Source organism: Rhinopithecus roxellana, chromosome 14 (genome assembly GCF_007565055.1).
Source record: "Rhinopithecus roxellana isolate Shanxi Qingling chromosome 14, ASM756505v1, whole genome shotgun sequence".
In the NCBI taxonomy this organism is placed as follows: domain Eukaryota; kingdom Metazoa; phylum Chordata; class Mammalia; order Primates; family Cercopithecidae; genus Rhinopithecus; species Rhinopithecus roxellana.
In genome coordinates this window covers 38240349-38258126 of record NC_044562.1, presented here as the reverse complement: position 1 = coordinate 38258126, position 17778 = coordinate 38240349, and the positions used below count along the sequence as shown (strand labels likewise).

At 39.0% G+C, this 17778-nt stretch overlaps 1 protein-coding gene across 1 annotated transcript in view; it reads right to left on the bottom strand.

The window, feature by feature from the left end:
• DNAH7 (dynein axonemal heavy chain 7) overlaps positions 1-17778 on the bottom strand; it is a 344384-nt gene that overhangs the window by 39609 nt on the left and 286997 nt on the right. The window contains exons 55-57 of the mRNA XM_030916210.1: positions 11032-11208; positions 8613-8774; positions 5884-6084 (exon numbers count right to left, since the gene is read on the bottom strand). Coding sequence (XP_030772070.1) covers positions 5884-6084; positions 8613-8774; positions 11032-11208 — 540 coding nt within the window. The remainder of the gene's footprint in view (positions 1-5883; positions 6085-8612; positions 8775-11031; positions 11209-17778) is intronic.

Genomic DNA, 17778 nt, shown 5'->3' with positions numbered 1-17778 from the left:
ACAGAAATGACCTCTTACACAAGAGCAGGGGAAGGGTTTCCTTCATAGAATAAATTTGAAAGGGAGAGTGGGAGACAAAAGAAAAAGTAGCATAAATTTAACCACAGAGGTTAAACATGCTGGGCTAATTCTGGACTATTTTCAATATATTAGAGAATTGAGCAAATCAGTAAATGTGCTGATACGTTGAAAGCCAGGCTTCTCATTGCAGAAGAAGGGACATACAAATATGGAATGAGGAAAAGCAAAAAAGATATCTGAGAAGAGTGACTGAAATTGGAGGCATTAGTATGAATTCATCACTTATAAAATATGTATGTAGTATTTATGTGCACATGAACTTGTCTGCATGCATGTGTATGTATATTTGTATATTTGCATGTAGGTGTGCATGTATATTTGTACATTTGTGTATGTGTGTACATGTGTATACTTCTAAGTTCTCTCCACTGAAAGTGTCAAGAAAATACAGATAATGCAGTAGCAATAAGCTCCTCTAACACCCAAACCATGCTCTCTAATGCCATTCTCCATTAAAAGGAAACGGGATTCTTCAGAAAAGAAGGGAGAACTGTTGCTTATAGTAGAGTGCCAAGTGTTGAATGTGGAAGGGAGCACTCGGGTGGGAAATAACATTTTTACAATCGTCACAGGAATAACTGGATCGGGTAAGAATCATTAATGATTACTAAGTCTGGGTTGGGACTGGATTTTGAGGAGGAATGGGATATTTTCATGGTGCTAAAGTATCTCCCCCACAGACCGATTATTCGTGGCAAAGGGGAAAACAGTTATTATACAGTGAGGAAATAAGGCAATACTTTGTCTCGGTGATCAGAATTAGTATCATCAGTGAAGGACAAATGGCATCATGTGCCTCCAGATGTGATCTCTGAGCATACAGTATCACCTATGGAATATCTTGGCTAAGAATGAATCACCTGAATCTAATTATGAGAAAACATAAAAAAAAACCAAAATGAGAAACTTATTAAAAACCAGAGAGGAAGTCCTAGCCATAGTAAACAGGCAAGAGAAAAAATAAGACATCCAAATAGAAAAAGAAGAAGACAAACTCTTCTCTCTCTTTGCTGACAATATGATTCTATACCTAGAAAACACCAAAGACTCTGCCAAAAGACTCTTAGAACTGATAAACGACTTCAGTAAAGTTTCAGAATACAAAATCAATGTACAAAAATTAGCAGAATTTCCATACACCAATAATGTTCAAGCTGAAAACCAAATCAAGGACACAATCCCATTTATAATAGCTGCCTTCCATCTCACACAATACCTAGGAATACATTTAACTAAGAAGGTGAAAAATCTCTACAAGGAGAACCACAAAACACTGCTGAAAGAAATCACAGGTGACTCAAACAAATGGGAAAACTCCACATTCATGGACTGGAAGAATCAATACTCTTAAAATGGCCATACACCCCAAAGCAATATACACACTCAACACCATTCCTATCAAACTATCAATGTCATTTTTCACAGAATTAGAAAAAACTAATTCTACAACTCATAAAGAACCAAAAACAATCCTAAGCAAAAAGAATAATACCAGAGTCATCATATTACCCAACTTTAAATTATACTACAAGGTTACAATAACCAAAACAGCATGGTACTGGTTAAAAAAAAAAAAAAAAGAAAAAGAAAAACAGACACATAGACCAATGGAAAAGAATAGCGAACCCAGAAATAAAGCTGCACACCTACAGCCATCTGCTCTTTGACAAAGTTGACAAAAATAAGCAATGGAGAAAAGACTCCCTATTCAATAAATGGTACTAGGATAGCTGGCTAGCCATATGCAGAAGAATGAAACTGGATCCCTACATTTCACCATATTCAAAAATTAACTCAAAATGGATTAAAGACTTAAATGTAAAAATTCAAACTATAAAAATCCTAGAAGAAAACAGAGGAAATACCCTTCTCAAAATTGGCCTTGGAAAATAATTTTTGGCTAAGTCCTCAAAAGCAATTGCAACAAAAACAAAAATTAATTAAACTAAAGAGCTTCTGCACAGCAAAAGAAACCATCAACAGAGTAAAAGGATAACCTTCAGAATGGGAGAAAATATTTGCAAACTATGCATCTGACAAAGGTCTAAAATATTCAGAATCTATAAGGAACTTAAACAATTTAGCAAGCAATAAACAAATAACCCCATTAAAATGGGCAGAAGACATGAACAGATACTTCTTGAAAGAAGATATACAAGTGGCCAAGAAACATATAAAAAAGTGCTCCACATCACTAATCATCAGAGAAATGTAAATCAAAACCACCATGAGATACCATCTTATACCAGTCAGAATGGCTGTTACTAAAAAGTCAAAACACAATGGATGCTGGTGAGGCTGCAGAGAAAAGGGAATGCTTATACACTGTTGGTAGGAATGTAAATTAATTTAGCCACTGTGGAAAGCAGTTTGGAGATTTCTTAAATAACTTAAAACAGAACTACCACTCCACCAAACAATCCCATTACTGCATGTATATCCAGAGAAGATAAATCATTCTGCTCAAAAGACACATGAACTCGTATGTTCTCAGCACTAACTGCAACAGCAAAGACATGGAATCAACCTTAGAGCACATCAGTGGTGGATTGGATTAAGAAAATGTAGGCCGGGCGCGGTGGCTCAAGCCTGTAATCCCAGCACTTTGGGAGGCCGAGATGGGTGGATCACGAGGTCAGGAGATCGAGACCATCCTGGCTAACACGGTGAAACCCCGTCTCTACTAAAAATACAAAAACTAGCTGGGCGAGGTGGCGGGCGCCTGTAGTCCCAGCTACTCGGGAGGCTGAGGCAGGAGAATGGTGTAAACCCGGGAGGCGGAGCTTGCAGTGAGCTGAGATCTGGCCACTGCACTCCAGTCCGGGCGACAGAGCGAGACTCCGCCTCAAAAAAAAAAAAAAAAAAAGAAAGAAAATGTAGTACTTATACACTGTGGCACACTATGCAGCCATAAAAAAGAATGAAGTCATGCTCCTTGCAGCAACATGGATGCAGCTGGAGGCCATTATCCTAAGCTAGTTAATGCAGGAGCAGAAAACCAAATACTGCATCTTCTCACTTATAAGTAGGAGCTAAACATCGGGTAAAGACAGACATAAAGAAGGAAACAATAGGTCAGGTGCGGTGGCTCATTCCTGTAATCCCAGAACTTTGGGAGGCCAAGGAGGGCAGACCACTTAGGTCAGGTGCTTGAGACGAGCCTGGCCAACATGGTGAAACCCTGTCTCTGCCAAAAAATACAAAAATTAGCCAGGTGTAGTGGTATGTGTGTGTAGTCCCATCTACTCATGAGGCTGAGGTGGGATAATCATTTGAGCCAGAGACGTGGAGGTTGCAGTGAGCTGTGATTGAGCCACTGCACTCCAATCTGGGCAATAGAGTGAGACCCTGTCTCAAAAAAAAAAAAAGGAAGAAGGAAGGAAGGAAGGAAGGAAGGAAGGAAGGAAGGAAGGAAGGAAGGAAGGAAGGAAGGAAGGAAGGAAGGGAGGGAGGGAGGGAGGGAGGGAGGGAGGGAGGGAGGGAGGGAGGGAGGGAGGGAAGGAAAAGAAAGGAAAGGAAAGGAAAGGAAAGGAAAGGAAAGGAAAGGAAAGGAAAGGAAAGGAAAGGAAAGGAAAGGAAAGGAAAGGAAAGGAAAGGAAAGGAAAGGAAAGGAAAGGAAAGGAAAGGAAAGGAAAGGAAAGGAAAGGAAAGGAAAGGAAAGGAAAGGAAAGGAAAGAAAGAAAAAGAAAGAAAGAAAAGCAAGCAAGCAAGCAAGCAAGCAAGCATACTGGAGACTACTAAGGGGAAAGGGAGTGAGGGGGCAAGGGCTGAAAAATGGTTGGGTACTATGCTCACTACCTGGGTGACAGGATCATTCATATCCCAAACCTCAGCATCACTCAATATACCCATGTAACCTGTAAATGTTTCCCCTGAATCTAAAATAAAAGTTGAAAGTACAAAAAAAAAATACACACACACACATACATTAAAAAAAAAAAAAAAAAAAAAAAAAACAGGGGGAGATGACTTCTTCAGAGATATCAATGTCATAAAAGACAAAGAAAGGCTGGGGAAATGTGCCAGATTAAAAATGATGAGGCAATTAATACTAAACCAATGCTGTCATGGACAGGAAAATGCTCTAATGGACATTACTGCATCAACTGACAAAACTGAAACACAAATGATAGATTAAATAACAGCGTATCCTTCTTAAACTTACTAAAAGTAATAACTATACCAGAATAAGATAATATCCCTATTCTAACAAAATTTACACCCAAAAAATGTAATGATAAAGGGCCATGATATATCTAACTTATCTAATTTACATGTACCTGATGTGGGGGTGGGGGAGGAATGGTGAGGGGTAGGGGGAGAGAGGGGAGACACAAATAAAGCAAAAGGAATAAAATGTTAACAGGAAATGAATATGGGTAAAAAGGTGTAGGATACTCCTTGTACTATTGTTGTTTATTTAGAAATAGGGTCTTCTTGCTCTGTCACCCAGGCTGGAGTGCAGTGGGGTAATCATGGCTCACTGCAGCCTCAAACTCCTGGGCTCCCTCCCTCCTCAGCCTCTTGAGTAGCTGGACTATAGGTGTGTGCCACCAGGCCTGGCTAATTTTTTATTTCATTTTTTATAGAGCGATGGGTCTCACTATATTGTCCAGGCTGACCACAAACTCCTGGTCTCAAACCATCCTCTTGCCTCAGCCTCCCAAGGCACTGGGATTACAGGTGGGCGCCATCATGCCTGGCCCTTGTACTATTTTTTTACTTGCAATTTTTCTGTAAGATTAAAATTATTTTCAAATAAAAAGTTAAAACAAAAATTATGATGTGCTGCTTTGGCATTTAATGAGACTTTGGTTTTGGTTTGGGCTATGTTTCATAAATTCCTGGACCTCCAATATATGCGACTACTGCTGGAGAGACCTTTTGATCTAGAAGAAAGGGAGGGTTTGAGTTAAATTTTGCAAAGAAGCTCTGTCTAGTCCATCATATGCAGAAATGCCCTCATCACCTATCTGGGAGTAACCTGCTCTCTCTGGGCCTAATCAATGCAAAAGCTAGTCCTATGGCAGGTCTTAGAAGCTTAAGAGATGGTTTGACTTAGTTTTAAATATAGGCACTCCCCTTTTTTTTAGTACCCAAGACTTTTGTTTAATGAAAGTACTTCTTTATTTTTAATGTTTTCTTTGATGTGCATTTAAAACAAATTCAGACATCAAGCGTGTGAGCTTTTTAATAGCAAAAACGTACAAAGGTTCATAACCCCTCTTAAAAAGAAACTCTTCCATTTTTAATTATGGCAAAACGCTGTGAAACAATTTTAGGTCACAGACATTCACATACACAATTCTAATCATGAAAGCAGTGGGTGGTTTCCCTGCTTGCCTGGTGACGCTAAAAAAGACCCTTATGAGTCCCATCATTCAAGGAGTAAAATCATTTTGGCTGTCATTATAGTTATATGAAGGAAATATTTTCATGTTTTAATTTAGAGACATGGCTCCAAATAGCACAAGGCTGTTAATATCCTGAAACAAGATTCTCCAATCTTGCAGATTTGTACTGGGAATGTCTTACAGCTGACTTTCTAAATAGAAAGCTACATTATTAATGACACCCCATAAGATCTCAGCTGAGCAGGAATGAGGCTGGTGCTAAAATTAAAATAAAATATTAATAAAATTGACTTCAGCACAGTCAATAATCAGTTATCAAAACCTACTGCACTGCGGTGCAGGAGGCCTATTTAATTTTTAGTTTTACTCAGTGCACACATCCATGATCACCAGGGGCCACTTGAACTGCTTTACAGGACCGAGGTAACAAGACTTAACCATTACTAACAGGCTTTTTGCAGCTGCCAAAGAACTCTGGATCAGAGATCGGGTCCATGAGGTATGATCGAATGATATTAGCCCGTAAACCTTTCGGTGCTTCATTGGTCATTTTCACTCCATTCTGCAGTACTGACACAGGGAAATTTGGAGATGGGTAACTTGTTAGCCACATTCGGAAATCTGGATGTGTTGACTCTGGGCTTAACTCCTGTAAGAAAATAAATCAGATACAAAAGGGTAAATAAAACCCAAAGAAAATCTCAAGAGCATACATATGAAGGATGAGTTGGAAGGGGGAGGAAGTATTTTTACAAAGTAGAAATGTAACTGCTACAATTTTCGGCAAAAGCTTTAAAATCTGATTCTGCTCCTAAAACAATAATGCATAGTTGAGAAGGCCCAGCGTGTTATCATTCTCCTTGGTAACATTAATTCATGTGACTATAAAGTTTACAAAAGTGCTATATAATTCAGAGTTGGTCCAAATAACTAAGACATTCCCAAAACTCTTGTATGTGCACTGATGTTGCTGAAATATTTACAGAAATAATTCTCTGTCCCAGGGCTAGATTAAGACTAATCCATTTTTCTTGCTATAGCCAGGTTGTTAGAATAAACAATGCACTCAGGTAAGTCAATATTAAACCAAGCAGAGATTAGATGAGAGAGAGTATTTTAAAGGTGAGAAAAACTGGGATAGTCTGAAACATCAAAACTTAGTACTAATCGCTCTATTTATTCAAGGGGATGGTCACACCTGGACTGCCAAGGGTAACAAAACACTCAATTAGCACCATTGCAAGGCCGTATAGGGCCTAGGAAGAAGTATCATGGACCTTTCCCTCCCTTCTGTCCAGTCCCACTTCCTACTGCTACCTCCCCGACTTGTCCATGTTAGTGTTATCCATGTTTCTTGAAATGGCAAATCTTTATCAGTAAAAAAAAAAAAAACCCTGAGCATTCCTATGGTGAAGGGGTGGATAAGGAAGGAGGCATAGATGTCTATGTTTTTTAATAATAATATGGTGGGTGAAAGCACCATTCTTTTTCTTCTACCAGTTGCCCTATGGTCTAGTGACTTCAGTAACATGATTAATGGGAATCTGAGCCAATCCATCAGGGACATATTTCTCTCTTACAGGACTCTGTGATGGGTATACATAATACAATTCAACAGGTCATGAGAACAGTCTGGAGACAGATGAATCATAAGCAGACAGGCACAAATACAAAACCTCTGATAGGCCAGGCCTGATGGCTCACACCTGTAATCCCAACTCTTTGGGAGGCCAAGGCGGGCAGATCACCTGAGCTCAAGAGTTCGAGACCAGCCCGGACAACATGGTGAAACCCTGTCTCTACTAAAAATACAAAAATTTAGCCGGCCATGGTTGGGGGCCACCTGTAATCCTAGCTACTCAGGAGGCGGAGGCACCAGAATCGCTTCAACCTGGGAGGCGGAGGTTGCAGAGAGCCAAGATCGTGCCACAGAACTCCAGCCTGGGTGAGAGATTGAGACTTCATCTCAAAACAACAACAACAACAAAACACCTCTGATACAAGGCGTGAAGCATGAGGAGATGTTGTAAGGCAAATGGTAAAAAGAATAGTTTTTCAGGCAGAAATTACATCAACTATGATGACCTATATTCCTGAGAAAGTGCGCTGCACCAATAAAAGTGAAAGAAGTTCAAAAGGCTGGAGCATAGAAGTCACGATGAAAGTGGCCTAAGAAGAAACTTGAGAAGTAGGCAAAGGTCAGGTTCTGAAGGGTGCTGTAGGTCATGTTGGGGGTTTGAACTTTGTTGTGTGTGCCTTGGGAGGCCATCGAAAAGTGTCAGGCAGTGAAGCAATATCCATTCACTAATTCAATAAATATCTACCGATTGTATCCTATGGGCCTCACTGTTCAAGGTGCTGGAGGGAAAGCAGAGGATACAACAGATAAAGACAAAGTCACTGTCTTCATGATGCTTATATTCTAGTGGGAGACATGGCCAGAACAAACTGGCGCTAAGTGACAAAAAATAAAAACAAAGCCAGATGGGTGGATGGTGCAACTTCTATCATCACCATGGTTATTTAGGAGGGAATTAGGAGTGGGCTAAAGTCACGGGTAATTCCAGAGGATTCATTTTCTCTGTGTTTGTTGAGATCAAGTGCCAGGCTTTCTGTTTACTCAGTTGAGCTACATGGAGTTTTTTTGCTGGAATTTCTGCCAACCAGAACAGGGAAGTCCCATGACCCACTGCAAGGTGGGTGGGAACAGCGTCCTTTTGGTTTCAGATTGATCTACTGTGGCAGGGTAACTGGCCAACTGGGATAGAAGTAAAGAAAAGTGACATTCTGAAGGCTTTGAGTTAGAGGGCCACATGAATTTCACCTTGAACAGTCCTCCTTGGTTACTTTAGGCCATTGTTATAAAAAGTAAGTTGATATGTGTCTACCCTGTGATTTACTCTCCTCCTCGAGCCTGCTCCTCGGGATTGAGGATATTTCCATCTCACTGGATGAGCCCTTGTCCCTGTTAAGAGGGATTTGCCAAGGCCTGGCTATGTTCTCACCTCTGTTCCTCCAGATCTGGTTTTCAATGTGAGCCTCTCTCTCCTGTAATCCAGTCAAAGCACTAACCTGCAACTCTCCAAATTAGAGATGAATGGAGCTACCTGAATGTTATGTATATTACTAATTAGATTCAGGGAATACAATCTAATAAGTATAAACTTGCATTTTTACCTCACAGACTTTCTCAAGGGTTGGCATCCAAGACGTCGCAAGGTGACAATTCTGAAGAACAACCCAGGTTCCTTCCTTGACAGCTTTTTCTAACATCTTCATAGCAATGGGCCCTTGGCCTTGACCAAGAGATAAAGAGCTAAGTTTTGATCCCCCATACCCCTGTGTACAAGAATAGTAAAGATGTTATTTAAAATCACATTTTAAGAAACATCAATATTGTTATTTTTTAAAATGTTAACATTAACTATATTACAATTTAATTGGGTCACATGTCTCAAAAAGTCAAACACATGCATCCCTAAAAACCTCTCTTTGACAAAGAATCTTATAAACACTTAGGTAAAAAGCAAGTCAATTCATGTAGGAAATAGTCATGGCAATAAATGGAAAATTCTGTAGTCTTTGGTTGTTGATAGAAGGGATAGAAAGAATAAATTAAATAGACTGTTAACATAAGGAGGAGGTGAAAGGCACTGGCAGTCTTGCAGCAACTCCTAAAATCCAAAGCTGAAAAGAAAACTAAAAAGAGACAGATGAACTTGTCCTGTTTCCTCCAGATCTTTGAATAACTATATTTTAGTTATTTTGGCTACTGTATAAAAGAGAATTTTAAAAATTGTCACTGATTCCCATGTCAGGTTCTTTAGAGAATTCTGTGGGAATGTTTTCCTGTATTCAGTTCTACTGTATTCCAATCCGTCCATGGCTTCTGGGTCTCCTTTCTGGGGTAGTTATCACCAGACTGCCCCTTTAGAAGAGGCCTGGATATGGAAGAGTGGGGTCTCAGTCCCTCCCGAATGCCCATGGCTTATTGTCACTAGCTAGCTGGTAGAGGCAGCAGAAAACAAACTAGAGCTGGATCCTGCTGTTTCTGGAAGAAGTGGAGACAGCAAGTGAAGAGAATGCACAGAGTAGGACCCACATAGGAGCCAGAGAATAATCTTACATACAATGTGAGGAGAGACACAAAGAGCAACTCGGAGGGGCTCAAAGGGTCGTCAAGCTTGTGTTGATTAGGAGAGGTGAGTCCTACATAAAAGTGAACACCTCCACCACTCCCACTCTACTCCTACCCACCATTGCTCTTCCTGGACTTTCAATAGCCACCCCCCATTACTAGTGGCCTCCTTCCATTCTGCACAACCCAAATAAATTCTTCAGGCTCCAACTAGGATGAACTTTATAAATTATAGGTCAGATCATGTCAGTTTGTTGCTTAAAACCCTACTCCTCCATCTTCCCATCTTACTCAATGTCCTTAATGTGGCCTACAGAGACCCTACATGATCTGGTCCTTCACACATCTCAGAGTTCATCTCCTCCAATCACCACAGCCACATTCCAATGCTTCTTCAACAAATAGAAAGTACTATGCTAAGCCATCTATTCTTCTGTATATAAGAATTGCACTCATGCAAAAATATGTAATTCAAAAATCTGGAGGAAATAGGACAAGTTCACCTATTTATAGTTTTCTTTTCAGCTTTAGATTTTAGGAGTTGCTACAAAGCAGCCAGTCCTTTTTATTTCCTCCTTATGTTAAAAGTCTTCTTAAATTTTTTTCTATGCCTTATATCAATTTTTTTGGCCTAGTAAATTTTTTTTAACCTCTCAGCTAGGTGTCCTTTGAGGAGATACTTAACCTCTCCATGCTTTAGTGTTCCTATCTGTATAATAAAGATACCACCATCTACCTAATGGGGTTGTAGAACATGTATGTAACAAGGTCTAGCAAAGTCAACAGTATACATTAAGCACTCAATACAAGTGGTGGTGGTGGTTTTAGAAATATCAGTAGCATTACCACACTGTGTTATTTTAATTGTACCAAATTGGAAAAAATTCAACTCAGGAAATGCCCAATCATCTGTTTATCATTTTCTTGTTCTAGACCATATATGTAGGAACATTTGTACTGAATTCATTTGAATTAATTTTTAAAGACAGACAAGGTATGTAAATAGTAGAACATATTTTAATCTAATACAGTGACCACAATGTACAATTGTTTTTAGAAAGTCAAAGAAGGTACCCCTTTAGAGAGTGGCAGAGGGGTGGGATTAGAAAAGGTGCACCCCTGTGGTCACTGTCCAGGCTTGAATTTATGAAATCAACTCAAGTTCATACACTGGTGCAAATAACGCCAAAGAATTTCCTGTCCCCCCACCCCAAATAAAAGTAAATGCTCCTTAAATCCCAATTCTGGTTTTAATTAGATTTTAATTTGGATAAGGAGTTCTTTTTTAGTGTCAGTGCTGCCATTTTAGTATCATTTTCTTGGGATTCCGTCAACCTTTGATAACTTTCAAAGGTTAAGTGACAAATTTCTACCTTTCCCTCATCTTTAAAATTTCAATTATAAGCAAGTATTGCTTTTTAAAAATAATATTCAATAACTTCATCTATTGTAAGGTACCTGGTCATCGGCAAATTTTAGAAGGGCAGCCATGGGATCTGCTCCAGGAGAGAGCACAAAAATCAGTGGTGCACAGCAGTTACTGTCTCCAAATGCCTTGGCTAAATCAAAGGGGGGTGGTTCAATGAATGCACGCCCCAATCTGTTGATTATAAATTCTTGCAACATTGGAATAACCTAGAAAGACACAAGGATATAGTTGGAAGAATATTTGAAATCTGCCTAAAACCATTAAAAATTTAGATTCAAAAGTGTTTTAAAACAAAGTACCCTAGCTCTATTAGTTTAGGTATTCATTAATGGTGGGGAGTCCAAGGCATCAATGTTTATATAAATGCCTTTTAGATAGGAAATATCATAAAATATTCAGATAATAAAAGGTTAGTGGTAATTGACACAAACATTCAAAGACTTTTTTGGTCCCCTTCAAATGAATGTTCAAGACATAGTGGTTGAAGAAGAAACCTGAACTCTTAAGTTATAAAACACTAATTGGCCCGGCGCAGTGGCTCAAGCCTGTAATCCCAGCACTTTGGGAGGCCGAGACGGGCGGATCACGAGGTCAGGAGATCGAGACCATCCTGGCTAACACGGTGAAACCCCGTCTCTGCTAAAAAATACAAAAAACTATAGCCGGGCGAGGTGGTGGGCGCCTGTAGTCCCAGCTACTCAGGAGGCTGAGGCAGAAGAATGGTGTAAACCCAGGAGGCAGAGCTTGCAGTGAGCCGAGATCTGGGCACTGCACTCCAGCCTGGGCGACAGAGCAAGACTCCGTCTCAAAAAAACAAACAAACAAAAAACCCCACTAATTATGTATCAAAAATTCACAACTCAAAAGTAGAAATTGTAGTGTAAGTTGTGCAAAATTTCCCCACATCATCAAGAAAGAATTGATGTCAGTGTGGAAAAGAAGAAGGAAAGGAAGAGCTCTGTTCAAGAGAAACAAACCATACACCCAAGAAACCAAACAAAACTATGTTGTGTAGAATTTCTGATAGCATGTCTGAGAATTTTCTGGGAGCCTGTTTGAGAAACAGCAGAACTCTGCAGCTTGGTGTCTCTGCTAATTGCTCCTTTTCAGGCCTCGATGCGAGGGTGGAATTGCATTAATCAGTATGACTGATGTACAGCCTCGGGTACATCATTGCTGCTTTCTGACGAAGGGTCTACACCAAGACATTTATGATGGATCTATTCTCATGACCCTCACACCTCCCATTAGGCCTCGCCTCCCAACACCGCCACATTTGGGATTAGATTTCAAGGTGAGTTTTGGTGGGGACAAACTCAAAGCACACCAATAATTAAACAAATTGCATTCATCATGTTGTCCACATGTATATTTGTAGCTGCTATTTATTTTCAAACTGAATATAAATTCCTATCATGGCAAGTGGATGTGTGATAAAAAAGATATATATTTATTACTCTAAAGTAGCTACTTTAAAGAAGTTATTTGGTATTTCAATACTCTAACATGATATTGTTAATTCAGCTTGGTTGTTTTCTACGCAAAAAAGAAAATTCAATATATAGCAAAGCAAAGAAGGCCTAAAAATGCTTCTCCCTGAACAGGGGATTAAATGCTATATTAGTAAAATGTAAGGATCTTTTTCTACTTCACTTTTCAAGGGCGCGTCTGCAATGCTTCTGATAAAGTCAAGCAGGAGACATTGTCACCTGGCTCCCATGTTCATGCCTCACTCACATCAAACAAATATTTTGACACCTTCATTAAGTTTGGCAGAAATTGAAACAATGTTGTTAACTACTCAGCATAAAACTATTCTATTTTCCTGGAAAAAAATCAACTGATACCTACTTTTACTCATTAGAAAAGTCTCAAAATGAAAGGGAAAAGTAAACCTAGGAACAAAACACAGGAGAAAGTAAAGTGGGAGAGAAGAATCCATTCATGTTTCAATTTTCTCCTTCGCTTTTTTCAAATCTGCACCCCTTTACCACTACGCTTGTCTTTTCCCACAGCTAGTACTTCCATGCGGACAAAACAAATGGAATGAAGTGAAGAATTAGCTGATACGAAGTTAAGACACGCTTTGGGTGTCTGCTTCCCTTTTGACCTTCTGCCATGCTGTGACATTGCACAAAAGCCCTGACCAGAAGCTGAGCAGATGCTGATGCCATGCTTCTTGCACCTTCCAGCCTGGAGAACCATGAGTTTCTAATCTCTCTTCTTTGTAAGTCACTAAGCCTTAGGTTGTCTGTTATAGCAACACAAAACAGACTGAAACAATTATCTAATTTCAATTTCTCATCTATTAACTACCAAAAGTACCTTTTTTCCTGCTCTGATGTGTGTGTATATATATATATATATACACACACACACACACATATATGCACAAAATTGTCATAAATATTTGTTGTTCATTTTTTAATAACAAATTCTTGCAAATGAATGGATTGCCCCTTCACAGAATATTGTGAACACTACCTTACAGTTTAAAATTAAACTCCTAGCAGATAAGGGGCTATGAAAGCATACCAATTTCAGAAGGCAACAGTGGTATCTCAAGAGAAGGAGTAATAGAAAGATTTTGTGAAGGCCCCAGCATCACCTCGACTGAATAGCTGCTTAGATACAAGAATGGAATTGTGTGTATATACAACACACTGCACTATGTTGACAGTTCCATCAGCCTGCAATTTTTCTCAACTTGAAGCAAACTGCAGGAGCAATGTGCAGGTGCCAAGTATCTCAAAACGATGGTCTACTCTGGAAAACATTACAAATATTTCCAAACGTTGATTTTATAGTCTATGGAACATTTACTTACACAAGATCTGTAAGTAAAAATCACTGACATCTCACAATGCCTTCCAAAAAGTGTCAGTCCTAGTGCATGTGTGACTGAGATACTGAGGGTGTTAGGGTGGGGAGCTGAGAGCCAATGAAGGAATATCTGTTAGAGATTAGATTTTTTAAAATCCCTCCAATATTTCTCTAGATTCATTCAAACATGGAAAATGTATAGGTGAGCAACAACACATCTATAAATGCCTGATAGCATGGACTTACCTAAGAGGATGACTTATATACTGTTCGTGCAAAATAAACATCTGTTGAACGAATAAATTGCTAAAAAGCTCAGGATGCCTACTTTTGTGAAAGTGGAGTTCTAATTACAAAAATATTAAACAAAAATCACAGAATAATTCATCTATACATAAAGTTTCATTTATAGATGTTATTTTATGTTTCAGGTTTTTTTTTCTTCTTTAAAATCTGTATAAATTTCAGCCAGGCATGGTGGCTCACACCTGTGATCCCAGTACTTTGGGAGGCTGAGGCGGATGGATCACCTGAGGGCAGAAGTTTCAGACCAGCCTGGCTAACGTGGTGAAAGCCCGTCTCTACTAAAAATACGGGTTTGGTGGCGCGTGCCTGTAATCCCAGCTACGCAGGAAGCTGAGACACAAGAATCTCTTGAACCCAGGTGATGGAGGTTGCAGTGAGTCGAGACTGTACCACTGCACTCCAGCCTGGGCAACAAGAATGAAACTCCATCTCAAAAAAAATTTTTTTTAAATTAGTTGGGCATGGTGGTGCATGTCGGTAATCTCAGCTACTCAGGAGGCCAAGACATGAGAATCACTTGAACCCAGGAGGTGGAAGTTGCAGAGAGAGGAGATGGCGCCACTGCATTCCAGCCTGAGTGACAGAGAGACTCTGTCTCAAAACAAAAAAAAAAGAAAAACAAAAAAACAAAAACTTTGTATAAATGTATAGGGTGCAAGTGTAATTTTTTATATGCACAGATTGTGTTGTGGTAAGGTCAGGGCTTTTAGGGTATCCGTTACCCAGATAATGTATCTTGTACCCCTTAAGTAATCTCTGGTCATCTACCCCGCCACACCCTTCACCCTTCTGAGTCTCCTCTTTTTATCATTCTACACTCTATATCCAGATATACACATTATTTAGCTCTTACTTATAAGTGAGAACATTCAGTATTTGTCTGTGTCTGACTTATTTCATATATGGTAAATGTTTCAGATAATTTGAATGGTCACAGATGTCAAACTTACTGTAGGAAAATGAAAAATATCCTAATTGTCTGTCCCAGGCCTTGGCCTTGCCCTTTTCTTTATTATTATTTTCCTATAGCTGGTCTTTTCTCAATAGATTTTTTAAAAATTAACAGAAAAACCCCACTTTCTCCGTAATCTCTTTCCTCTCAAGGCTAACTTCATGAAATTATAGTTTTGCAAGCAAAATGAAAAGAACACGAGTTTTAAGTGCGTGGTTTTACTTGAAGCAAGTCTGAATTATAAATGGCCTCACTTCTGTGAGGGGGTCAAACTGGTGTCAGTCACTTTGCACAGGCAAACGTGTCTGGCAGAGTGTGATTCTTCTTTCTGTCTGCTAGCACTGGAGGATCAAGTTAGGGGTGCTCACCTGAGAGTGATCAGAGACAGACTGCAGTGTTTCACTCTTAATGTTGAAGCTGAACAAAACTTACTTGCTCCCAAGACTGAAGTGTAACTCCCGAGGTAAATGAACCTGTGTTAGCTATTCAGTTTGCAAGGCAACAGAATTGGGTTTGCCTCTTCAATCTGATTATGCCAGCCATTAGGTTTGTAAAATGAAATCTGTCAGTAACAAAACTTACAGACTAATTTAGGCAACCATTCTCCCAAAGGCAGGAAAGAAGCTTGTGGTCTTCTATGTATGTTTTGCTATTTATTGCAAGTTCCTACTGGATTTATCTGAGGCCAGAGAAACATATTAACTTATATTTGACAAGTTTCTTATTGAAAGCTGATTAATTTGCTGTTCGTTTACCGTTTAGAAGGATAGAACTGTGGCCAGAAGCTTTTTATTTTGTAAATGGACTCAAAACATTCCACACCTCAGTATTTATCCATTTGATATGTTTCTTTTGTCAATAAAACACTATAAACTATTAAATTCTAAAGGAAAGTGCAAGCCCATCTCATTTTTTTCTACTGGTGATTTAGTGAGAACCTTTTACATTTTTTCAAACTGGAGCATTAGAGGGCCTGCCATTTGTGGCTTCTTACCACTGAGTGAGGCTGGTTTTGAGGGGAGAGGGGGGAAAGGAGATCACCCCAAATTGTGCTCATGGAGCGTACTGTAAACTAGAGATCAATTAATTGCTGATTTTCCTGGATGTCTGTGGCTATACAGATTATCTCTTAGAAATGACAAACAGATAAACTCTTACAGAGTACTAGCTCAGATATTAGCCCCATACAGCACTGTTCCTCTCCCTGATACTCTACTACCATTCTTCTTTGGAAAACCATTCTTTTAAAAGCATAATAGCCATGTATCATTTTATCATATATAGATTCCAAAATCATAATTTCACCATTAGAAATTGGAGTACATGGTAACAGTAAAATTAAAGGGTTTGAAGTTGCTGGATAACATATCAGCATACTAACAATTATTTTTTTGTTAAGGACATGAGGGTGGAGGTGTCGCTAATGGTACCTAGTTAACTGTATCACTTAAGATAGACTGAGTTTAGCATATTGGCAAACAATTTCCAAACTGCAGTGGCTTAACACATGAAAACTTACTTCTTGTTCCTGCAAAGTCACCTGAATCTTAAGGCAACTGTCTCCATGCATTGGCTCAGCAGTCAAGCCTGCTTATAGCGCTTAAATAGCAGCAATATGTGATTCCACTATTTTGATGGCAGGGAGAGCACCTCAGAGAATCTGACCCTGGCAGTTCAATGCTTCTGCTCTAACACTTCGGCTCACATTTTATTGGTCAAAGTAAGAGATATGGCCACGATCCTCCCACTTCAAGTGTGCACAGGGGAGAAGAACCAGAAATATTGGTGAGTAGTATTGTCTACATACTTAATCTATCTATCCAAGTAAAATTGGGAAACTAGACAAGATTTTTAAATATATACGAAGATGTTACAAGACAGAGGGCTAAAGTATTAGGCAAAGTAGCTGAGAGAAGTATAAAACCATAAATTTTACCCCCACTGATTTAAAAACAAACAAAAAACATACAAACCAACCTGTCCCCCCCACCAAAAAAAACCCTCAGCTTGACTATGTAACTTCCCACCTCCCTCGATTATCCTTTAAAAAGAGAGTGAACGTAGAAGGATATACTTGATCTTATTAATAGCTCCATGTATTTTCAGATTAAAGTGTCAAATTTTTAAAAACAGAATTGGGGGAAAATATTTGCAGACGAAACTGCTGCAATTAGAAAATGGCTCATTAATCACTTTTAATTATACTTAACATAAAACATGAATCTTTTTTTAATATTGAGGGGGGAAGGTCAGTGGTACATCCAGAACCATTATAGTATAACAGTGTTTATCTAGCTTAGGAAACAAAGTGGAAAACCGAAAATTTTAATAAAATGTTTTACAGGAGGAAGCCACATTAAACAAGAATGTGAAGCATCTCATATTCTCCCATATTTAATATGTGAAGTGAAAACTTGTGAGGTTTAACACTAGAATTTTCATGGAGATTGAATTGTTTAAAAGGGCTACCAAGGGGTAGGATGTTTCACCAGGGTCATAAAGAATGCTAAACCACTGTAGTTACTTCCAGCATCCGAGAGCAGGGTAGCAGAGTGACTTTCGTGGACCCAAGGTACTTCATAGGCCCCTTTCTCCATTAAAAAAACAAAATTAAAAATCACATTTTACCATTCTTGGTATAAAGACAAATATAATACACACTGGATTATATTCTTCTGATTTTAAAAGAAACTAC